General features: G+C 41.4%; 1 protein-coding gene across 6 annotated transcripts in view; it reads right to left on the reverse strand.

Annotated features, from left to right (window-relative positions):
- The window catches only part of inpp4b (inositol polyphosphate-4-phosphatase type II B), a 367,851-nt gene that overhangs the window by 80,088 nt on the left and 261,884 nt on the right, over positions 1-25,879 (reverse strand). For all 6 annotated transcript variants that reach the window (XM_072678528.1, XM_072678527.1, XM_072678526.1 and 3 more), the window contains 2 exons: positions 16,952-17,056; positions 2,380-2,488 (listed from right to left, as the gene is read on the reverse strand). In XM_072678528.1, coding sequence (XP_072534629.1) covers positions 2,380-2,488; positions 16,952-17,056 — 214 coding nt within the window. The remainder of the gene's footprint in view (positions 1-2,379; positions 2,489-16,951; positions 17,057-25,879) is intronic.

Genomic DNA, 25,879 nt, shown 5'->3' on the forward strand with positions numbered 1-25,879 from the left:
CTAAAATGTTCTCCATCATTCACATGGTTCTAGAATGTCCCTTCCTATTCAGTGTTCTAGAATATTCTTCTTTACTCACACTGTTCTCTCCACTCACAATCATCTAGAATGTCCTCCATGTTCTTCAAGTCCTCCTCCTGATCTAGAACGCTTTCCCCATCCTCAGTGTTCTAGAATGTTTATGCCATCCTTACACTGTTCTACAATGTTCTCCCCACATTCAAGCTGTTCTGGAAATCCTCAAATCTCAATCACAGTGTTCTAGAATGTACTTCCTTTTTACATTGTTCTAGGATGTTCTCTTCTTCACACTGTTTCAGAATGTTATAATTTGTTCACACTGTTCTAGAATGTTCATTCTGCCCTCGCACTCATCCAAAATGTTCTCCTTTAGTCAAATGATTCTAGAACGGTCTCCCAGTTCACACAGTACCAGAATGATGTTCTTTTATTCACAGTGTTCTAGATTCTTTTTCTCCTTCATAGTGTTTACAGAATGTTCTCCTCATTTATGCTCTTCTAGGATGTTATTCCTCATTTATGCTGTTCTAGGATGTTATCCCTCATTTATGCTGTTCTAGAATGTCATCCTTCCTTTATGCTGTTCTAGAATGTCATCCTTCCTTTATGCTGTTCTAGAATGTCATCCCTCATTTATGCTGTTCTAGAATGTCATCCTTCCTTTATGCTGTTCTAGAATGTCATCCTTCCTTTATGCTGTTCTAGAATGTCATCCCTCATTTATGCTGTTCTAGAATGTCATCCTTCCTTTATGCTGTTCTAGAATGTCATCCTTCCTTTATGCTGTTCTAGAATGTCATCCTTCCTTTATGCTGTTCTAGAATGTCATCCCTCATTTATGCTGTTCTAGAATGTCATCCTTCCTTTATGCTGTTCTAGAATGTCATCCTTCCTTTATGCTGTTCTAGAATGTCATCCTTCCTTTATGCTTCCTTTATGCTGTTCTAGAATGTCATCCTTCCTTTATGCTGTTCTAGAATGTCATCCCTCATTTATGCTGTTCTAGAATGTCATCCTTCCTTTATGCTGTTCTAGAATGTCATCCCTCATTTATGCTGTTCTAGAATGTCATCCTTCCTTTATGCTGTTCTAAAATGTCATCCTTCCTTTATGCTGTTCTAGAATGTCATCCTTCCTTTATGCTGTTCTAGAATGTCATCCCTCATTTATGCTGTTCTAGAATGTCATTATGCTGTTCTAGAATGTCATCCTTCCTTTATGCTGTTCTAGAATGTCATCCTTCCTTTATGCTGTTCTAGAATGTCATCCTTCCTTTATGCTGTTCTAGAATGTCATCCCTCATTTATGCTGTTCTAGAATGTCATCCTTCCTTTATGCTGTTCTAGAATGTCATCCTTCCTTTATGCTGTTCTAGAATGTCATCCTTCCTTTATGCTGTTCTAGAATGTCATCCTTCCTTTATGCTTCCTTTATGCTGTTCTAGAATGTCATCCCTCATTTATGCTGTTCTAGAATGTCATCCTTCCTTTATGCTGTTCTAGAATGTCATCCCTCATTTATGCTGTTCTAGAATGTCATCCTTCCTTTATGCTGTTCTAGAATGTCATCCTTCCTTTATGCTGTTCTAGAATGTCATCCTTCCTTTATGCTTCCTTTATGCTGTTCTAGAATGTCATCCTTCCTTTATGCTGTTCTAGAATGTCATCCCTCATTTATGCTGTTCTAGAATGTCATCCTTCCTTTATGCTGTTCTAGAATGTCATCCCTCATTTATGCTGTTCTAGAATGTCATCCTTCCTTTATGCTGTGCTAGAATGTCATCCTTCCTTTATGCTGTGCTAGAATGTTGTGCTTTATTTACTCTGTTCTAGAATGAGCTTCACATCCACACTGTTCTAGAATGTTTATACTCCATTTACTCTGTTTTTAATATTCTCCTTATTATAATATTTTAATATTTAATATTCACATGGTTCTAGAATCATATGCCCGTTCTCTGTGTTTTAGAATGTTCTCCTTCATTTACACAGTTCTAGAACATTAGTTCCACACTCACATTCATCTAAAATGTTCTCCATCATTCACACAGTACCAGAATGTTCTGCTTTTATTTATTGTGTTCTAAGATTTTCTTTTTGTCTCCATACTGTTTGCAGAACGTTCTCCTCATTCATGATGTTCTAGATTGTTCTACTTTACTCATCCTGTTCAAGAATATTATGCATCATTTACTTAATTTGCCATCATTTACCTCTAGAATGCTGTCCCTTATTTACTATTCTGGTACTGTTCTAGACTCAGTTCTAAAAATTCTATGTGAGCCACTAACATCAGCGTTTGCTGCTGTTTGATGGGTCAGTGGGCCACAGCCTTCAAAGACAGTGACTGGTCACTCACCTCTTCTTCTCTGCCTCGTATCTGCTGAGGAGCTTCTGGAGGCCTCCGTTCTTGAAGCCTTGAAAGTGGGCAGCTGGGGCTCCAACTGTGATCACATCATAGAAGGAGTCTACAGACAGAACGAAACACACACACACACACACACACACACACACACACACACACACACACACACACACACCTGTCAGAGTGCAGCCAATAGACCTTTTCACCTGCCCAGCTGACCTGCGCTGAATTCCAAAGACAGATTAATCTTCGGGGGAGATTATCTTCCACAGACAAATACAATGGCCTGAAATGCCGTCTCCCGTTCATTAATAGCGCTAAATGTTTGCAGGCGCTTCTCCCAGGTCTTAGGACAGTGTTGAGAAGATAATAATAATAATAATAATAATAATAGCAGTCTCTGTTAAGCTTGTCTCTCATGGTTGCTAAGCCTAACTGTCAATTCTCTTTCAGCGCTGTGAGCTCACCTTCTGTGAACCTGTAATCTCAGTGAAGTTGCCACTCTATTTGTACGGGTCGCTCAACATTTTGCCAATTAATCCCTTTTTCGAGCTCGCCCAGATGAAATGAAGTCAGATGAAATCATCAGTTTGATTTTTTCCCCCTCCTGCACACTGTTGGAAGATATGTCAGAGCCACTTAGTTTAAACTAATGAAAGGGGGCTCTGTAGGGACACCTAGCCTGCTCTTCTCAGCAGTGGAGAAACACAACCACTACTGAAGAACAGTTGAGACGTCAGTTGTTAAGGCCATCAGGACTTGTGTAGGATGTTACCTTGAAGTTATCCTAATCTCATTAACATTAAATATGGAAATACAATTAAATCTAAATGTCATTTAAATGTAATACATAAATAAATTATAAAAATGAATAGAATTCAAATAAAAGCATGTGTATATTGAACTGGAAACTACAAGTTTAATTTTGTTTACATTTTGAGCATGAAACACAGAATATTAGTGTCATTACACATTTTGCCATGCAGTACTGTTGCTAAATATAACTAATTATTGTAATTTATGCAGCACACCATCAGTATAATCTTGTATCTCCAAAATAGCAACTTCACAGGAGTTTGCCTATGGACGTCAGTGTAAAAAGATTTTATTCCAATTCATTCTGGAGCATTTCTATTGGTCCGTTCATCATGTGATTCTGCACAATCTAAAGAATAATGGCCAGATTAACATTGTGCCATGTTAGAGGTACAAGTAATGATATTTTAGGTCCAAGTATGGGTGTTATTGCATCATCATGGCAATGTGGACATGCACAATAGTCACTTGTGTAGGATATTCACTTTAATAGAGTTATTCTATTCTCAATAAGCGGTAAATCAAGAAATACAATGAAATAAATAAATAAATTGATATTAATAAAATTAATAGAATTGAAATAGAGGCAGGTCTATTTTTATGGGAAACTACAGGCAAATTTTGATCCCACAGTGGATTTTTGATTACATATTCAAATGTTTGAGCATGAAACAATATTAGTGTCATAACACATTTCCCAATACAGTACTGTTGCTAAACATAACAAATGAATGGTATTTAGGCAGAATATCGTCACTGTCATGCAAAAACCTTGTATCTTTAAAACGGCAAGTTCACAGGACTTCTTAACTTTCAATGGAAGTCAATGTAAAAATATATATATATATCAAGTTATTCTGGAGCATTTCTATTGGTCCATTTTTCATGGAATTCTGACACAATGTAAAAAACAACGACCAGATTCACATTATGCCAAAGAGCAATGTTTTTGCCTGACCGTAACAATATGTAATTCTATTCTAACTTACGCTATATGGACAAAAGTATTTGGACAACTGCTCATTCTTTTTTTTTTTTTTTTTTTTTCAAAATCGTATATAGTAAAAAAAAAAGAGCTAGAGTGAACCATGCCCTAACATGGGATCCTTCAATGTTGCAACAACACTTTTGTTGCAGCTTTTGTTGGAGTAACCTGTCTCTACTTTCCAGAGAAGAGGCTTTCTAGTACTTTCTAGATTTTGAAGCACTGTTGTTAGGGTTTGTTGTCTGGATGTTGGATGATGCCAGATTCAAAAAATGAAAAATGGCAAAAATGGAGATACAATTGACAATATTTTGGGTCAAAGTATCAGTGTTATTCACCTGCAATTGCAATCTGTAAAGTAGGGCTTCACAAAACATTGTTTTAGCATCGTCGTTGCAGTGTGGGCATGTGGGCAGGATGTGCAATGTCACAAAGGCAAAGGCAAATTAAATCAAACACATCAGGCTTTTTTGCTGCTTAATGTGAAAGGAAAATTGCCACTGTTCTCAGTTTCCATGACACATCTACAAAAGGGAAGTTTATCTCTGGCCAGCATCTTTAATTTTACTCAAGTACTGGATGCACAGAGTGAATTATTAATATCCTTACAAGTTCATCATCTGACCTCTTGATTTGTTGTAAAAATTTCAAATTTTGGTTGACCAGCAATGACCAGCACCACCAAGCTGGTTGACCAAGGTCAAGAGCTGGTTAGCCAGCTGTCTTACCAGCATAGGGCATGTTTTTGACCTTCAAAGACCAGCTTAAAGTACCTGAAACCAGCTACCAGCTAAAGCTAGTCACATTTATATTTAAACATAGTCACAGGAAATACATTTGCCTGCTTTTCCCCAACACTTCTAACCAAACTTCTCCCTCAACTGGTGGACTTCAGCTTGCTGCATTATAGAAGTTGTGCCTTCAAAAGAGTTGACTGAGCATTGCCTTTTAGAATTAGCAGTAGTTGAGCACTGTACTGCACAGCTTTCAGTCAGCAGATGATTCCATGTCCTTCTCACAAACTGTTGCAATGTCTCATTGCTTCTGAGACCCTCAAGCAAACTGCTTTTGATGAGTTCCCATAATGAAACTAGTAACAACACCCCAGTTTCATATCCAGGCTAAAAGAATGTGCACCAGTGCTAATGGCTTTTCCACAGCTTCTTAGGGGCTTCAATTTAGCGTCCATCCAGAATCTTCAGTCTGTGGCTCACTCACAACCCATGAGCCTTGCTCTTATTAGGAGTGGTCAGTATGGTCATATGCTATTGATTTTGCTTTCTGAGTGTATTGTGGGTCAGAGTTTTTGATATACCCTGATAAGCCATAACATTAACACCACTGACAAGTTTTTTTAATTTGTTATACTTATTCTGTTTCTCTCTTTTTATATTGATATTTATAAGATTATGTCAGTAAATAAAGGGACCGCAGAGTAAGAATTTCATTGTATATTGTGTAACTGCTTGTTTCTGCTCTGCACATGACCATCAACTCTTGAATCTTGAACTGGGTCAGATCATCTCCAAAACATTAGGCAGGTCTTGTGGGGTGTTCCCAGTATGCAGTGGTCAGTACCTACCAGAAGTGCATCAAGAAAGAACAGCTGATGAGAAGGTGACAGATCATGACAGATCAATGATGCAATTCATTGAGGCCTCACCTCACACATCTGCTGTTAACATCTTGGTGCCAGATGGACCACAGGATTCCTTCAAAGATCTGCATAAGGGGGACTACTAAAGCTCTTATACACAGCAGAACCACCAGTGGTTCCTGGGCTTTTCCCCTCACTGGTATAACTTGGGAACAACTCAGCCAGTGTGCCCTGCTTTCCATGTAATTTTCAAATACCCTAGGCCGTAATACCTGGGTCATATAAGTCATGGAGCATAAATCGTTAATTTTTAATAGGTTGTGTTAATGTTATGGCGGATCGGTGTAGAACTGCATTAATATAAAAAATAAAAATATTGTAAATGAACCTAATAATGTCATAACTTTCATAATATATTATCTTGACCCAATATTGTAACACCTTATATTATTGGGATTCAATTATATTTTAGGTTGATCATTTGTAATACCTTATAACATGATTGGTACATGTATTAACACTATTATTATTATTAATTATTATTGATGCAGGGCATAATGGCAACTACAGACAGACTTCAGTGGTCTATAAACTGCATAATAATAAGTAGCTGACTGAATATCAGCCAATTCTCATTATCATGATTTATCTATACATTATTTTATTAATGATTAATTATTAGATTAATTAATGCTAGTTTCTTCATCCTCCCCTCATTCACACCCCACCACCACCCAAGCTCCTCATTCTCTTATAAACTCATGCTCAACCTTTGCTTGGCAATGAGGAGGAGGTCTGGCTTCAAGTCTCATTAGCTGAAGCCACCCAAAACTCCAGCCCAGGCTTCCCAAAGTCCCCATCCTGGTTTTTGACTACAGCGAGCATGCAAATAGCCCTTTTTGATGTGCTGCTAATGTTTATGAGGTACATCTTTGTCCATTTCAGTTTGATTACTAATTCAAACTAAGGCGTAAAGCTGAATATATCTATTTTCACTGTCATGCACAATAATTTCTGTATCTTCATATCTGGCAGTTGTTCTTGATGAATGAACCAATAGAAATGCTCCAAAATGACTAAAATGAATAAAATCTTTCTACACTGACTTTCACTAAAGTTATGAAGATGTTTCCTTCTCCTGTAAAGTTAGCATTTTACAGATACACTTTTTTTTTAGCTTGACAGCAATTTGATATGATCCATATAGTGCACAGTCCTATCCACCCCTAGATCTGGCAATATCAAGACTCTTCTCATACAGGCAGGGTTGGGAGTTTCTTGACTCCCTCTAGCACAAGAAATACAGCAATCATGACAAGGGACCCATTTATTGATGAGTGGATGAAAGCTAACTGATGAACACGGGCTGAAGATAATAAGGCCATGGATTGAACGGACAGCTGTAATTTGATTATTGTAGTTGTCACAGCTGGGCTCTTGGCTCCTGCTGTTTAGAGAGAGGGATGAGAGCTGAATTCTATGGGAAAAAAATCCAAGTTGGAAAGAAGCCCAGTGGCAACAATGACAATTTCATGGAGAAAAAACAAAAAAACAAAAAAATGTGATTGGACTCTTTAGATAAATGAGCTGAAATCCCCTGATCTTGCAGCTGAAACCCAGATAATGAACTCACGTGACTTTGAGGAAGTGGGGGAAAGGGGTCTAATTGTTGAGCAAATCCTTTAAGTAGCAGCTAAGTAGCTTTTGAGTAGTGTTTCTCTGTAGTCTGTCAGACCGCAGGCTGAACCGAGGTTGGCAGAGACAGCAGAGCTGGACAGGTGGGGAGTGTTATGGCTAATAACATGAAAAGTGACCAGCACAAGAGAACAGCACAGGCCTAATGCTGCGCAAACCCCATATGGACAAATGTATTGAGACATTCATTGTTTGTTTAATATTGGTTTGTTTAAAATCACTGTCTCTACTGTCCAGGAAAGAAGGCCTGCTACTAGATTTTACAACATTGCTGTGAGGATTTGACTGCATTCTCCTCAACCATAGCACCATCCATCATTCCAGAGAACACAGTTCTTCCACTGCTCCACAGGTCAATGTGGGGCAGTGGTGGCTCAGCGGTTAGAGCTCCGGGCTGTCGATAACAGGGTTGTGGGTTCGATTCCCGGGCTCGGCAAGCTGCCACTGTTGGGCCCTTGAGCAAGGCCCTTTACCCTCTCTGCTCCCCGGGCGCTGGAGTTGGCTGCCCACCACTCTGGGTGTGTGTGTGTGTACTCACTGCCCCTAACACGTGTGTGTGTGAGTGTGTTCACTACCAGATGGGTTAAATGCGGAGGACACATTTCGCTGTACACTGTACAGTGACAAATACGTGCACCTTTACCTTACCTTTACCTTTATATCCCCCTCTAACAAACACCTGGGATTGTCCACACCTGGGGTAGTCCTATTCTCTACAGGGACTAAACAAACTGTGTGTGTGTGCATTTGCACATTTGTGTCAGCAATGGGTGCAACTTAAGTTGCTGAATGCATTCGTCAGAAGGGCTGTCCACAAACATTAGGACACATAGTGTAATCTATTCAGTGTAAGCATCAGTCTGCTGCTGTTACACTGTAAAGTAGCCTTGAGCACTTTTCAGAAATTTTAATGAAACTTTAATGCCTCAACTGTGGATGACAGGCAGGCAGAGAGGCCAAGAGATGGCCTATACTATATGTCCAAAAGTATGTGGACATTCCTTCTAATAAATGAAATCAGCTACTTCACGTTGCACCCATTACTGACAAAGACATGCAAATGTGCACACACACAGCTTGTCTAGTCCCTGTAGAGATGTATTGCCAATAGAATAGGACTCTCTGGAGCAGATAAACATGAACATATTGGCACCATGACTAATGATAGGTATGATATCACAGGGATGAGGCAGGGTGACGATCATCCAAAATCCGGACCTCACTTACACTCTTGTTGTTGAAATGCTATGATTTTGCAAGAAACAATGAATGAGCAGGTGTCCAGATACTTTTGTCCTTTTGTATAGTGTATCTTGTCAGCTTTTGGTAATGCTTTTCAACTGCTTTGCTTGTAAGCCTGCATTTGAGTACTCTAGCAGCAGATGCTATAATCATTAGCTTAATTAGAAAGGTTTCTAATACAGTAGTTCTGATCTCAATGCGTGATTGAGTACTTCAGGACCCGAATGCCTTATGATTATGCTTTTACATGGCTTTTAATGTATGTTACTGCTTAAGTGTATCCAAGTAGCATCTAGAGATAGGACACAATTAATGGCAAACAGGGCCTCCTGCATCCATTCCCTGCCATTACATATCCTTACCATTAAATTCATGGGACCCTCAGCACTGCTGCACTGTTATTTTGAGAATTATGACTAATACCCCTCAGCGCTAAGCCAGCCGCGAGAGGCCTCGTGCTATTTGAGCGCGAATGCGTGAATGGGGCATGCAACAGAACTGCTGTCTGCTAGCGGTGGGCTTTACGTGAGGTCATGTAAAGAGCTAGCCTGCAGACTCAAACAGGAATTTAGCCCTGGGACACATTTGACAGCAATTAATGATCGACCTCTCTGCAGGCACGGCACCCTGGAGCGCCATGTTGGCCACACCAGCGGCTCCACAGCCACTTTCGTTCTACACTAATGAAGACAGGCTCTCTCTCTCTCTTTCTCGCTCACCATGCTAAAAACCCTCCCAGCGTTCCCCCAGCCCCATGAGCGTATCTAATTGGTCGCCTCAAAACAGCATAGCAGCGCCGTGAAATATGGCGGCAGGTCAGGAGCATAAGTCACGCATGGCCCAATTTAGAGCCGATCTGCTCAGATTTTCCCCACGTTCATAAATCGAAAAACACAAGGACGGGAAGGGTCCAGGAGAGGGATAGACCGCAACCAGCGAGGAGCCAGAATTATTCATAGTTAGGGTTAAGTAAGATGGAATGCATGTACATCGTCTAAATGAGGAGAAAGAAGGTGTTTCCACACATTTTCTCCTGCTTGCTGAATCTGCCTAGCTTTGACTGAACAAGCAGAAGCACAATTCCAGGGAGATGAATGCTCCCAACGCTCATTAAATATACATAAAGAAACACAGGAAACATTCATTCCATATCTGCATAGAATACAATCAAAGGTACAACGCATAAAATAAAGACAAGCCATCTGTTTACTGCATAAATACCAACCCATAAAGGTTTATGGATTATTATAAGAAAAAAATAAAACAGTGGATATGGGCAGTCAAGACAAATAACTGAAATATTTGTTTATAGAAATCACAAAAATAATCAAATAACTAAAAAGACTGACAACTGAGAGTATAATCAGTCCCCTGCTGGTCTTGACCGCTGTCTCAAATGACACAGCTTTGTCATATTTAAGATAACATCCTAGCTGGGAAATTAGCTCTAAAAAATTTGCATAAAATTGCATAAAAACAGCTGAGGTTGCCAGAATTTCACCATAAAATATACATTTACAATGTAATTACAGTATGATTTTATAAACAACCAAAAAAACAATTACTTCACACTCAACCCCACTGTATTGAACAACTACTGACCCCACTGACAGCCAACTAAGTTTCATTTACTTGTTGAGAAAATGATTTATAATAATCTCTATATTTGTGAAATTATTAAATACAGCAATGATTTTCACAAAAAAATAAATACAAACATAACAGTGACGGTGGCTGTTATGGAGTATTTGACACTGGAATAATGTATTTTTCTAGAAAATGTGTAAAAAGGAGTGTTTTGACTGCTATATGTATTTACAGTATTTCACTGTAACAGAAACTGTATTCAACCGAGTTTTAAAGTTTACAGGCTTTTACTCTCACTGTTTTCCACTGTAACATTTATGGACATGTTTTACAGAGTCCATAAGAATGCATTTATTGAGTATTTCGACTGTCCTTTGACACATACTGTAAATAGTACGACTGAAAATGCTCAGATGTTGTTTAACAACCTATCTACCACCCTGTTATTTTGTCTAAACTTTCGTTCACGGAAGGCTCATGGAATAAGTACGATAAGCTCTGCTTACATTGGCTGGTTTACGACACCGGCAGCAGTTAGCTAGTTGGTTAGCTTTTAGCCTTGACCCAACTCACGTTTCCCGATTTGGATTTTGCGGGTCTTACCGATTCTTTCCTTTCTGGTGACTGTAATGGCCAGATTGCTAGAGGGTCATCTATAGGGGTTTTCTGGTAAGAAGTGGTCAGTACCTCTCAAAAGTGTTTCATGAAAGGACTATGGTGAACTAGCGACAGGGTCACTGGCACTGGCATCCATGGAGGTCCCACCTCACAGCTTACTGGATTTAAAGGATTTGCTGCTATGGCCTTGGTGCCAGACACTACAGGACGCCTTCAGGTCTTGGAGGTCTTGTGGAGTCCATGGTCTCGAATGGATGGATCAGATATTAGGTATTAATGTTATGGCTGATCGGTGTAACCTGATGTATAGATAAATATGCAGACAACTAGACACTAGAGCTAGTGAAATATATACTGCACATGAACACCATAGTAATGAGGAATTTGATTGATCTTGGATTTAACTTAAACCACACATTCCCCAACACAGTCCAACAAACTCTCCATGATGTTTAAATTTGGTGATTGTGTTGCCATGACATCGCCTGAACTTCCTCACTCCTCAACCCACTCCATCACTTGATGAGCAGTGGAAAGTGCTGCATTGCTTTTTTGACAGATTTAATCATTTTTTATGCTTTTCCACTAAAAATATCAGACAGATCCTTCAAACACATCCACCACAGCTGCTAAATATAAGTGCATCTGAGCACTTCTTTTTGACTGCGGTGCAGATAGAGAGCCTGCGACAGGCGTAGAATAGAAAACTGTGACTATGCAGGGATCATTTTCACTCAGTATAATCTCTTACAAGAAGCATTTACAGTCTCCAGTGTTCGAGGTACTAAGTGGGTAGGTATAAGATACAAACTGCACTGGACTAAGTCCTTCATTTGGGTAACATGATGATGCGTTCCAGGACAGTGTGTCTGAATTACACTTAACAGGATTTGGCCTAGCTATTGAGCTGAAAATGGACACAGTAAACTTCCACAAATCTCACAAATGGAGAATTTCATTTGTAGTAATAAGATAATAAGTGCAATCATTTGCTAGATTTCATAACTGATAACTGTTAAACAGGAATCCAACTTGGGTAGTGATATAAGTTCTATATGTCAATAGTTATACAAGATTAAAAAAAAGATTGTAGCCAGTCAGCTAGTGTTAGCTTTCAGCCTAGGGAGGCAACACGTTCAATTCCCTGGGTTTGGATTCCTTGCACAATGCTTTTGAGGCTCATTCTGATGTGTATTACGCACCAGTTTGGCAGTCAGTAGAGGTAGGTTTGTTTTCGAGACCGCAGATGTTGGAGAGAGGAGATGGTGAACGTCAGTCAATTTGCTGTTACTGGTGCTGTTACAATTTTGACCTGTTTTACAACTTCACAGCGTCCATGTGCTGAACTCTTGTTATTCAGCCTTGCCAAGGACAAAACCACTCTTCCACTCTAGGGCTTCTAGATAGAGCTACACCTGTTAAGTGTTTCAGTGTCATGGCTAATGCAAAGCGAATGGAAAAGGAATTCCTCTAGGCCACATTATTGCCTGATTGCCTCTAGGCCACATTATAGAGTCCTACCTTACGGTTTTAGGCAATTTATAAAACAGACTTTCTTCACCTCTTACATTCATTTTATACTGGGACTTATAAATTAATTTTAGCGAAGTGAAGTTAAGTTGTAATAACACAGAGAAGCAATGGTTAAAGACTATATGCAGTGCTTCGATATAATTGAAAATGAAAATAGCAACAAATTCAAATTAAAGCAGCATTGTGTAAGAATTGTTATTTCTTGCTCCTGGGCTCCCCCTACAGTCAGTAAGTGGAATTCACACTTTCAGCCACCACTAAAGGACATGCTTACATGCATTTCTGGACTTTGAAGAGGTACAAAATGGTCACTGAAAGGTAAAGAAGCATGTGGACTGAGGTGGTAGAGTCATATTACAAGACTTTACACAACTAAGACACAGTTCTGGTGAGGGTTGTCTGGCACACTTCTCATAGAGTTACATAGTGCAGTTTCCAGGATCTCAAGCCTAGAGTAGCAACGATAAAGATGCTATTCTCCCTATTACAGGTCATTACAGGCCATTCCAATGACTTTGAAGCTATTAGTTTAAGGTAAAAATACTACATACCGTACTTTAACTTATGGCTACTTTCCACAAGCTTCCTCTGGTAAAGGCAGTGTATTCCTGGCATTTTAACCAGCGCAAGGGTGGAGAGTGTTCTTATCACTATTCAAATTCTGCCTCTCATTGGTTCACAACTGAAGTCACACACAAGGAAGGGACGTGATGGCAAAGCTAACAAGCACACCTCTGCAATGTGGAACCGCATTAAAGCGTTCAGTACACACTCCACGCGCAGCTCGAGTGTGTATTGTGCTGCCCAGGCAATGCGTACTCTGGAAAATACACTGGGTCCTCATTAGTGAGCTGTCCTTCTGCTTGCCTGTAATTAAAGTTCACCTGTCAGCGTCTCCCGCTGACCCCTGTCTGCCTCCAACACCCCCTACCATTCTGATAAGCGTGGAGAAGCAGGTGCAGAGAGTAAGCTGTGGGGAACGCTGCTTACGAGTGCAGCCCTGGCTCTTTATGTAGGCCACCATCTATGCTCAACGGGTAGTGTGAACTAGAACTTTTTACCAATAGACCCCATCATTTAATTCTTCAGGTGGGCTAGTCTTGTGAGGGCTGGTAGCATTAAATAACTTATACACTATATATAAAAAGGTATTGGGACACCTTAATATTATACCTCAAGAACTTTTTATGACATCCCATTCTAACCCATAAACAAACTCTTTGCAACTTTAGCAGCAGGTCTGGAGCTCTGCTGCAGTTATTGAGCATCAGAGACTTTTCTGCACTCTGCTCTGAGATCAGCACTCGGCCCTGACCCCGCTCTGTAACTTTACATGGTCTGACACTCGGTGGCTGAGCTGCTCTCTGTGGTTCCTCCTAAACGCTTCCACTGTTCAATAATAATACCACTCACAGTTGATGGAGGAAGATCTAGTAGCAAAGCAATTTCACCAGCTGACTTATTGTTATTGTTGTTGCAGCGGTGGCTCCTATTACAGAACCACGCTGGAGTTCAGTGAGCTCTGTGGAAACACCAATTCTCTCATTAATGTGGGTAGGAAAGGCAGACTACATGGCTAGGGGCTTAAATTTTATATACACCTATGACAACAGGACTTAATAAAACACATGGATTCAATGACTATGACATGTGTCCAGATACTTTTGTCCATGTAGTGCATCAATCCTCCATTTTTGACATGTGAATCTTGCTGTTGTTCCAGTATTGCATAACGAATTGACCAATAGAAAGGCTCCAAAATGTCTAGGAATAGAATCTTTATACATTGACCCCTATTAAAAAGGTTGACCTTGTCCCTGACCTTGTCCCTGAACTTGTGTTTTTGCGGGTTACAGTTAGTATCTAGCTAGAACTTATTAAACGGCTCTAGCACTCAGGCAGTTAGTATCTACCAACCCTCTCATTTGACAGCAAAGTCTGCTGGTCTGGTCTGATAGGTCTGCCGACAGACATTCTGGCCACTGCCAGCAACAGCGGTTCACACTGCAGAATGCAGGTGGAGGAATTCACTATTCTTCAGGATTTACCCGGGGGTGCTGAGTTCATGCCTTTTTTTTACCTTAAATAAATAAAGGAGGCTCCTAAAGCCAGGGCTCAGCAACCTTCTCAGCAAAGGGCTTCAGGTTTTCATTCCAACTAAGAAGAGGCACAACCTGACTCTGTTTGTTTAATCAGTTGGTCTCAGTCTTCAAACAATCGATTAGTTCTATGAGGTGAGCTCCTGCTTGTTGGAATGAAAACCTGCAGCCATGCCAGGTTCTACTTCTAATAATTGGTGGATGCTATTACCATGCCAGGGTTTACAGAGCTGCATGCCACATGTGGTTACACTGAGGTTACAATGAGCAAAAAACAAGCATATTCTTTAGCGTCATCATATAAACACAACATTATACTGCTCGACTATAGCTCCAGGCTCCAACAAAATCTATGAAACCATCCCAAGCTTCAGCCACTTTAGACATCTACTCCTGGTAGATGTCAGGATGTAGGACTGGTTAATTAGCCAATACCCACTAAGGTGTGCTGTCCTCTGGCTATGGTAATGGATGACTTTTGTCTAATAAATAAGCTCCAGTGAAGTAAGCTAGCCTTCACTACAGTGAAATCTCTTCTAGATAGATTCCAAAACACAGGGTTACCTCAAGGATTTTCTTTACTTGGATGGTCCATTAGAGATGCCTCGTAGATGCTCACCTGACATTCTACTAACATTCAACTGAATGTATAATACATGCAACTGAACTCCAAGTCAAATGTAAATGGTTGCCTATTATATGTAACACTGCACCTAACCCTAACCTTAACATAACCCCATTTAGGGGTTAGACAGACCGTCATTCACATTTTGCTTCGAGTTCAGTAACATTTAATGCATATTTAGCTGAATTTTAGTTAAAGGTCATGTGAGCCTCTACGAGGCATCTATAATGGACCATCCAACTAAAGTGTTAACTGTTTTTCAGTAGCTGTGGCAGACACATCCCACCTCCACTGTGAACCGAGCTAAAAGATACAAGCTGTGCAGGGCTAAGATAGTAGCATTAGCTCAGGTAACCTGGCCTTAGCCTTTGTTTGTTTACCAAAACCCTGGCTATCTTTCTCTGTGTAAATTTCAAGTTACATGTGATCTACTGTGGCTTACTATGGTCTCGACATGGCTTTAATTTAATATAGTGCTGTCAAAATGCTGCGTGGCGCGTTGTGGTGCACTGAGGAATGGCGAGTGTCGTACAGCTTTTACGTTGCATTGCGAATAAATCACTGTAAAACCTCTCTAACTTAACATTAGCTAGTTTAAGCTATCTCTGCAGAAGTTTGTAATTGGGATTGGTCCGTCCCTGCTAAATATATGTATCCTAGACACTAAGCTACCATTTATAACAATACAAATAGATTTTTTTTTGCTGCATTTTATTGGCGGACAAAAATAAATAAGTCTTATGGTAACAGTCATTCTCTTAACTACACCTTTTGTCACATCTGCTCATTTGCGTGATCTATATTACATAAAAACCGGCAAACCCACCATTAACCCACCTTTTTCTTACAATTTGTTTAAGCTCTTAAACTCCTTGAAACCATTGTTGGTTCCTGGCCACATTGTTAGAACATAGGAACAACTCAGCCAGTTTGGATTGCTTTGCATGTAGTGACCGATTAGTAATTCTCAGGGTGTAAGAAAAGTTACAGAGCATCAGAGGTTAAATACAGTTGCAAGAAAAGGTAAGAAACCTTTTCTAATGACCAGGATTTCTGTTTTAATCATAAAAAAATGTGGTCTAATCATTATCTAGGTCACAATTATTGACAAACACAATCAAACTGTTGTATTTATAAACAGTAGTGCTGATCATGTCTGTTTCATCAACTCCAGTCTTCCGTCTGTATTTTTCTGTTACCCGTGGTTTCCTTTAAACCTCTTCAAGGGTTGACTGCAGTGCTCTTGGAGTGATCTATTGGAGTACCCACTCTTGTGGAGAGTAGCAACAGGCCTGAAATTTGCTTCTCCATTTCTAGACAATTTTAACACAATTTGTCTAATTGTGCATTCTGGTATTTAGCAATGCTTTTGTAGCCTTTCCCAGCTGTATGCGTCTCTCTACCATCTTCTGAGGCATGGTTTATACTAACCAATCTTTCTTTGCCAGTGATCAGGCATTGTTTTTCTTTAAGGCTCCTGTAATAACCACATGTCCACAATTAACACTGAGGTTCACTTACTTTTTTTAGCCTGCACTGCGGATGTTTACAAAAACAGTGCAAGCGTTTTCTTGCAACTACATTTGTCACTCATGTATTATTGATGCATGTGGAGAAATTCAGTCTGAACACTTTTAGTATCTGAGCCACAGTGCATGTTGCTGTGGTGTGTGGAGCTTGCAGCTGGTCCTCAGAGGCTGGACACACAGGGAGAGGTAGTAGTAAGAGAGTAACTGTTTTGTACTGAAGACTCAGGTGCCTGTAGTTACCTGTTTTCCTGGGACACGTCACCCTCATGCGCTGCGTGTGCAGATTGATGGGGATGAACTCCAGGTATTTCTGGGCTTTGCTGCAGCTGGGCTTGAATACTGGACCTGAGGACAAAGCAGAGGGCACAGACACTTACAACACACATAATCTCTTTTATTAATTATAAAAACAACAGCATGGGTTGGTTGCCCTTGCCACTACACGGGTTTGGGAAGTCCCTCAACATCTGCTTCTGCTGAGTTATGGGGCCGTCGAGCCCAGAGGAGGAAAAAATAGCCTTTTACAATTTTTACAAGACTTTTACTTTAGTGGCTTGACTTTAGTGGCACCGGTTGTGAAGAGGGAGTACATGTGGAATGACTTCATGGGTATCATTAGGGCCTTACTGTCTTCGCTGGCCGCTACAAAGACAATCTATTGCTTTTAAATGGACAATAGTTATTCTCAGGAAATTAATGACAGGAAGGGAATTAAACATTAATTGTAAGAGAGGCCAAAAGGGGGCTTTCATCTGATTTTCATTCAAATGTGTGCGAGGGCTTTCATCCCGAGCTCAATGAATAAAAGTGAAAAGAATAATTATTGACCTTGAGTTGCAACAGTAATGACCAGCGATGGTGTCCGGCGCTGGCAAGCCATGTCTGAGCCAACCACTGGGATGAAATACACAAATCTGATTATGGATGCAGCAACTGAGTGTTTGAAAATATAAGCCTACATAAAGATCTGCTAATTTGCACCTTAATCCGGTAAGCATGGGATTTCATGGACTTTCTGCTTTACCTGCTTTGAACAAAACCCAGCCAATTAAAATCTCCTCGGAAAGATAAAACAAAGTGGCACGGTGAGGCCAGAAATGGCTCAGTCACACCTCGCTGTCTTTCAGCTTGCTTTAAACCGGAAATATGCAAATACAGTCCAAGAAATCACTTTAAAATGACGTTCAGTCGTTGAAGAACTTTCATATAGAGCAGAGTCTGACATTTAGGTTGTGTACTTGGTCTGAAATTACATGCCTTACACAACAAACATTAGCAAGCAGGCAAGTAAACAATCAATATCCCGTAACTTTACAATGATTTCTTTCCCAGTGATCACACCGGAGGGGCATGGGGCTCTCTCATGGCGAGCAAGCTGCAGGATAGAAACTCGTGGGTCTAACAACAGAGCATCAGAGACCAGCTCTCAGTTCAACATGGTCATTTCTGATGCTTTGAATAGACTAGGTGTGAATAAAGAAGTCAATTTCAGAAGACCAGTGGTGGCATCTGGGGTACCACCGACAGCATCCAGAATATCTGATGATCCTCTGTATGTCTGCACGACTCATTTATTATGTGTCAATACTCCATCCCACCATAACATTAACGCCTCCCTGCCTGATATCGAGTAGGTCACACTTGTGTCGCCACAACAGGTCTGACCAATCGAGGCATGGACTCCATTAGATCTCTGAAGGTGTCCTGTGGTATCTGGCACCAGCAGATCCTTTAAGCCCTGTAAGTTGAGAGGTGGGGCCTCCATGAATCACATTCATAAGCTTTAGGTGCCCATGACCATGTCACTGATTTATTGGTTATCCTTTCTTGGAGTACCTTTGGTCAGTACTGACCAATGTATATCTAGAACAACCCACAAGACCTGCCTGATGTTTTGGAAATGTTCTGACCCAGTCGGCTAGCCATCATGATTTGGTTCTTGCCAAAATTGCTCAGATTCCTCGTTTTTCCTGCTTTTAACACCTTAATTACCTTTAAGAACAGATTTTTCACTTGCTGCCATATATATATCCAGCCCTTGACGGATGCTGTTCATGAAGATAATCAATGTATTTCACTTCACCTGTCAGTAATGTTAATGTTATGGCTAATTGGTGTAGTTATCCATGCTATTAAGAGGCTTGCGAGTGGAGCAACCATCTATGGCTAGAAGTTCAAGAGACCGATTTGCATCATAGAGGTCATCCCCAACCACTCAGTGTAATGCTAGCCAGTGCAGGCCCAACTGGGAACCAGAAACTTTTGTCCACGGGTTCCATGTTGGCCCCACATATAGGTGCCCACCAGGGTCTGTGATGAGAATAGGAGGGGTTAAGCATGGGCCTAATCTGGGTTGTGCACTGCACATGGGACCTATATAGGACCTGTTTGAGATTAAGGTGGGCTGTAACAATGGGGCCCATTTGGGAAGCCCAACTGGGTCCCAGTAACGTAAAGTTTGAACAAACTCATTCACAGCTCATGCCCACCTAGAAGCCACCTCGCCCATGTTCTACCAATGTGAGCCCCACGTGAGCATGTTGGCTTGGTAGTGTGATTATGTGTAATAGGGGGAGACCTAACTAGCGAGTTGGCTAAAATGCCTCTCAGTTGATGTAGCTGCACATGGCATGACTTCTTTGGTCTACAAAAAAGATGTAGACTTTTACCTCAGCACTGTATGTGGTATCATTCTGCACTCCGTGGTCCAATGAAACTGAAATAGCCCTACAGAGTGGGGCGTTATGTGGATCATAATATGGTTCTAGTTTTAGATTAAGTTTTTATCGTTTTAATAAATCTTTTTTTATGAACTTAGTTACATGTTTGAGAGATTTGAGTTTTTACTGAGATGAGATTGGTGACAGTCAAAGTCCACAGTCACAGTTAGCTTAGCATCTCTAGCAAATGTCAGATATTAAACATGTCCAGGAGCATTTTTCACCAAACTATTCCTTTACTATGTTCTAGTACTGAAAGTACTAGACAATAGATTTTTTTTGTGTGCAGTGATTTTATACTTAACAGTATAATAATCCAGTTAGAAATTTACTGATTAAACTGTATTAGGCATGAACTGTAATAATTTAGAAACACACAAGGGTCAAAACTAATGGAGCATTATTATGAAATATGAACCTCACCACTCCCACATGCCTTTAAACTCTCATATTACACTACGATTATCCTTGACACTGCTAAAACTGCTCATTAACACAGTATTTTGATTTGAGATGTTTTTGTGAGAGTATTTCAAGGGCAAAATACTCTATATGGACAAAAGTATTGGGACACCTGCTGATTCATTGTTTCTCCTTGTCATGTCTGCCCTTGTTCTGTCATGTCTGCCTCTGTTTTCTTAAGCACACGGCTCTGTTTGTGTCTTGTCTGTCCTAGCCTCGCCTGTCCATTAGTGTTTCCACCAGTGTCTTTGTAACCACGCCCCCTTGTTATTCCCAGATTTTCCTCGTTAGCATCTGTATAAGTACCCCTTTGTTTCAGTCATGCCTTGTCTGGTCTTGTGCATGTCTGCATGTCCATGTTGGTGTGTGTTCATGTCGGTTTCATGGTTTGTTGACTTGGCCTGTTTATTTGGTATTCATCCCAGTGCTTGTTTGACACTCCTGAAATCAACGGTATTAAAAAAGGAGTTGATTATACTGTAATTGTCTCTAGGCTTTCTACTAGGTTGTAGAGCACTGCTAAAGAAGAAGAACCACTCAGCCAGGGAGCAGTTGGGGGTTAGGTGCCTTGCTCAAGAGCTTGTCAGCCGCATCCTATCGGTATTGAGGGGACTGAACCAGCGGCTTTCTGGTTACAAGGCCACAGCTGCCCCTTACAGCTGATGTGAGGATTTGCTTGCCTTCAGAGACAGGAGTTGTTAGTGAGGTCAGGATGTTGGATGATCACCAGCTCACCTTGTCCCATACTCCCGACCTCACCCTCATCCAAGTTTTGGATGGAGCACCATCTATCATTCCACAGAACACAGTTCCACTGGTCCACAGCTCAATGCTGGGGGGCTTCATACCTCTCTAGCCCATGCTATGTATACTATAATACTAGACAAGCTGTGTTCATGTGCATTGGCATGGCTGAGTCAGCAATGTGAGGGGAGCTGCTGGGAATTTGGGCCCCATGCAAAGATATGCGATGCCTCACAACTCAACAAAATACTCCATTAATACATTTCTAGGGCCCCTGTTGGTCACAGGCCCTTAAAACTGTCCCTACCATACAGTGCCTCTGGAAATGGGTACAACTTATTGTAGCTGAATGCAACTTATTAGAAGGGTGTCCAACCATCAATAAATAAATAAATATAAAAATTCTTTAAATTTAATTGTTATTATGAACAGTGATGGGTTCAGTAAATGAACGCTCTAGTCCTACCAGGAGACTCTAATGCAGCATCACTATCCTTTAGCCAATCACCAGCCGCCACCTGTGTTAAAAGACCTCTAATTATATATATTTTTGCTGCTTTCAGAAGTGGCATCAGGTTCCTTCCTCCTCACTACCACCAGTTTGGTCCCGATCGATCCCCGGGGGTAGGCTCCGCCCCCTGCCTCAAAATTTGGGAAGTAAAGATAACATTTACGATTTACTGCCCTTCTTTCTCCAGAGTCTTCTGGTGGAAATGATGTTCACAAACATGAGCTTGAGCTTAAGCTGAGCTGGGCTTATAATACTCACTGCTGCTGCTTCCATTGCGACACTTCCTCTGTGGTATTGCTGTGCTATGGCCTTTCTGCTATATCATGCAGCATGTGGTTGCTGTGGTGTTGATTCTACTGTACCGTGAGCTCAGTGTTCAGAGCTGTGAGCAGAGTGGCACAAACACGACACCTCGCATTAAAAACAACTTTGCAAGTGTGAATTAAAACATGCACTCACGCAACCACAGCCAAAGAGTACCTTCCTATTTTCACACTCTCCAGTTCTGAGAGCGCAGTGCTGAATATAGCCTGCTTACGAGCACAGGGCTTTTTCACACATACGAGATGAGCAGATCCACACAATACCGTTACTGACCAGCAGAAAGCTAAATACACCTGCCTGTGATGTTCCTCCTCCAGCAGGACGCCCTGCGGGTCTGCAGAGATGAGCTCACAACCCTAGAGGCTCCTTAATGTAGCTACTCACAGAGAACCGTGGATTTCAGGAGAAATGAAAACTGCGACTTCTCAACTAGCAGGACATCATGTCATGTTGGGATGACACAGTGGTGCATTCAGACCGTTTTCCGAGTGAGGGGCCCCAGCGGGACACAGAATCTGATGGGTGGGTAGCATACTTGAACTACTTGAACACCATTACAACAATGTGTACATACACTAAATGGACAAAAGTATCGGGACACCTGCTCATTGTCATTGTGTCTTTTAAAATCAAGGGTAAGCTTTCTACTAGATTTTGGAGAACAGCTGTGAAGCTTTAATTTTGGAAGATCACCACCCCACCTCACCTCATCCCCAACTCCTCAACTCCTCCCACAGGTACTGGATGAAGCATCACCATCCATCATTCCAGAGAACACAGGTCCACAGCATTGAGCTATGGAACCTTATAACCATCTATCCCATGCCAGGCATTAGGCAGCATGGTGCCAGTAGGTTCATGTTGAGGTTCAGCTCCAGACAGTCCTATTCTATTGGCTTTATTTCTCTACAGGGACTGGACAAGCTGTGTGTGAGTGTTTGTGCATTTGTACACGTGTCAGCAATGGGTGCAGCTCAAAGTAGCTGAATGCATTTGTTAGAAGGGATGTCCACAAACATTTGGACATGTTGTGTACTACCTTCAACTCAGGAAGGTCTTGTTAATGATGAAGTGATCAGTTGAAACTGATTAGCTTGGTCAGGTGTGTTGGAACAAGAGTAAACACTAAAACCCCCTCATCTCTAAGACTGAACTTTGGAGGTGTGGACAGATCTCCTGCAGATCTTTGCGCTCAGAGATGCTGGGCGTGAGTCTCCTGAGAAGGATGGAAGCTGTAATTAAGGCAAAGGTCTTCAGTGTACTTTTCTGTTAAATATGTTCTGGCTTATATTCTGAGGTGGAAAATGAATAACTTGTACTTAATGACTGTTTTGACTGAAGATTAAAGAAAGGAAGGTATTCTCTGGCTTCTGTGCTGTACAGCATTTCTGTTCATAGCTGTGAGCTGGGTTTTTGAGGCTTGTTGTGAGCACCATGCAGAAGCACTTCAAGGGCTTTTTCATTCACAAAAAGTTCTTTGAGCCTCTTTTGGTTATGTGTGAGTGTTAAGACCTTTTCAAGGTCTAAAGAACCATTTGAAGCACCTCCAGTGACAGGAAGTCATCGATTTTCAATACCAATCAGCGACAGTCATCGGCGTTCAGCAATGCAAAGTGGGTGAATTCAGCAACGTGATCAAGTTGAGTAAAAGACCAGTGATGCGTGACGGCGACTACCAATCAGAAAACAGGTTCTTAAAAACATTCCCTCAAAACCGCTCCTCTGACTTTGGTTCCTACAGAAGGTTTGGTTGACCCCTTCAGAGCTCTCCCTGGCACTAGCAATGCCCCCAACACTAGAATTGTGAAGACTAGCACATGTCTCCTCTGACACATGTGAAGCCAACCACTGCCTCTTCTCAAACTGCCACCAATCCATCAGCATCACTAGGTAGCCAGCACTTTCAGGTCCCCAACATAACAGCTTACAGACGCCTGTGCTGACCGTCATCAACCCACCCCTGAGAAAGCAAGGCCGACTGTGCCCTCTCAGACTCCGGCTGCTGATGGCAAGCAGCATGATTCAAACCAGAGATCATAGAGGTATCATCTTCGTCCACTGGACCTCTCGGAGCCCTTAATCCAATAACAATAGTTTCTTTCAAGTCCTTGCAATCTGTTTGGCTATTGAATGCCCAGTCAAGTCAGTCTGCATACCGAATTAAAAAAAGAAATAATACATAAAAAAGCACAACAATAAAACAAAACATTCAAAGAAGTCCCTAAAATAAGCAGCGCTGTCTGCCCTGTTCATTTGAAGAGATTGCAGTGAGTGACTAAAGCACGTCTAGAAACAGAAAGAGGCTGAATAATAACATCTTATTCTGAATACCATTCCTGACAGAGTGATGGGTGAGTTGACTGATTTACTGTCAGATTCAATATACAGTCCTTTCACTTCTTAAGCTTTCCTGCGGTGTTCATTTTCTCTGTGGAAGAGCAGACATCGTTTTCGTTCAACTTTTGACCCTGCCAGAGTTACTTCTGAGGTATTTTGCCTCTTGCAGGCAGTCTGACCAAGGTAAAGTTAAAAATGTATGAGGTGCTGAGCCACACTCAGCACAACAAAAGCCACAACGTCCTGCCAAACACCAGTAGGGGTTGTACAGACTGCTAAATATGCATGCAAGTCCTGGAAGTCTATCTAGACTCATGATGCATGCTTAGAAAAAAGACACTAATCTACAGCTTCTTCTGAGTGTTTTCTGACTCAAGTGGCTCAAGTGACAACTACTAACCCCTGGTGCAGCTCTGAAGCAGAGGCTTTAGCTCCTTGCTAAGGGCCGAATTAAACTTCTGTACCTGCAGCTCTATAAATACACAATACATCCAGATGTTGTATGGACATCTCCTCTAATGAAGGCATTCAGCTACTTTAAGTTGCACTCGTCGCTGATAAAGATGGGCAAATGCACACACAAACAGCTTGTCTAGTCCCTGTAGAGAAATGCTACCAATAGAATAGGACTCTCTGGAGCAGATAAACATGAATCTATTGGTGCCGTGCTTAGCTATTGAGCTGTGGAGTAAAGGAACTCTCAGATCACTGGAATGACGGATGGTGCTCTATCCAATACTTTTGGGATGAGATGGGGAGTTGGGGATAAGACTAGGTGGCAATCATCCAACATCTACTAATCTAAAAGAAAGCCTTCCCAGGACAGTAGAGACAATGACTTCAACAAAAGCAGGATAAACGGAATGAGCAGGTGTCCCAAAACGTTTGCCTATTTAAGGGGTAGGTGTTGCAGTGCTCCTTGTTAAACTCCTAAATTCATTTATGACCCATTTCTGAGACTCTTGAAGGTACCGCTGAAGAATTCTGATCCACACCTTCTTGCAGAACTGCCTCAGGCCTTCAAGGCCTTCCAGCATGAACTGCTCAGGCTCTGCCACAACATTATGAAAGGGTTTGGTAAAAGCTTGGGACTAGGCCATTCCAAAAGTTGGAATTTTTAACAGTTGTAAGGTAAACTTTAAGGAGTGCTTTGAATCATAGTCTTCTTGCATGTTCTTATGGAGCTTCAGCTTCAGGTTCAGCTCACGGACAGACAACCCGATATTCTCTTGAATTCTGTGAAACCGAGCAGAATTTATAGGGGCCTCACTAGCAGCAAAGCATATCGGTCCTGATGCAGCATGCCCAAACCATCACACTACCACCACCATGCTTCACAGTTAGTATGCCATGGTGCTCTACGTTCATCTATGCTTAACCCACTGTTGGAGTTCATTCTTGCCCAGTGTTTTTTTCTGATGGTTGAGTCATAAACACTGATCTTAGCTGAGGTAAGAGAGGTTTGGACATCTTCAGATGTTGTTTGTTGTTGTTGTTTCCTGGATGATTCTGGGAGGATGTGTACTCCTGGGAAGAGACACTATTGGAGTCAGATGGCCAGACTGATGGTCTTCAGGAATCTTTCTTCTCTGTGCATTGATGTGCCTGACTGGGATGCCTGACTCTAATTTTAAGGCTTTAAGTTAGATGTAGATCGGTCATAGCAGGCCCAAATCAAGGCTGGTTGTTAACTGAAGCACCCACAACTACTAACTCCTGGTGCAGCTCTGAAGCAGAGGCTTTAGCTCCTTGCTAAGGGCCGAATTGCACTTCTGTGCCTGCAGCTCTATAAATACACAATACATCCAGATGTTTTATGGACGTCTCCTCTAATGAAGGCATTCGGCTACTTTAAATCGCACCCATCGCTAAAACAGATGGGCAAATGCACACAGACACAGCTTGTCTAGTCCCTGTAGAGAAGTACTGCCAATAGAATAGGACTCTCTGGAGCAGATACAAATGAATCTATTGACATCACGCTACCTAATGTTAGGCAAGGGCCGGAAAGTGAGGTCCTTTAGCCCCAGCAAGGTCCTTTAGCCTGAGAAAATGGCGTTTTTACCTTTT

This window comes from Salminus brasiliensis, chromosome 4 (assembly GCF_030463535.1).
Source record: "Salminus brasiliensis chromosome 4, fSalBra1.hap2, whole genome shotgun sequence".
NCBI classification, from domain to species: Eukaryota; Metazoa; Chordata; class Actinopteri; order Characiformes; family Bryconidae; genus Salminus; species Salminus brasiliensis.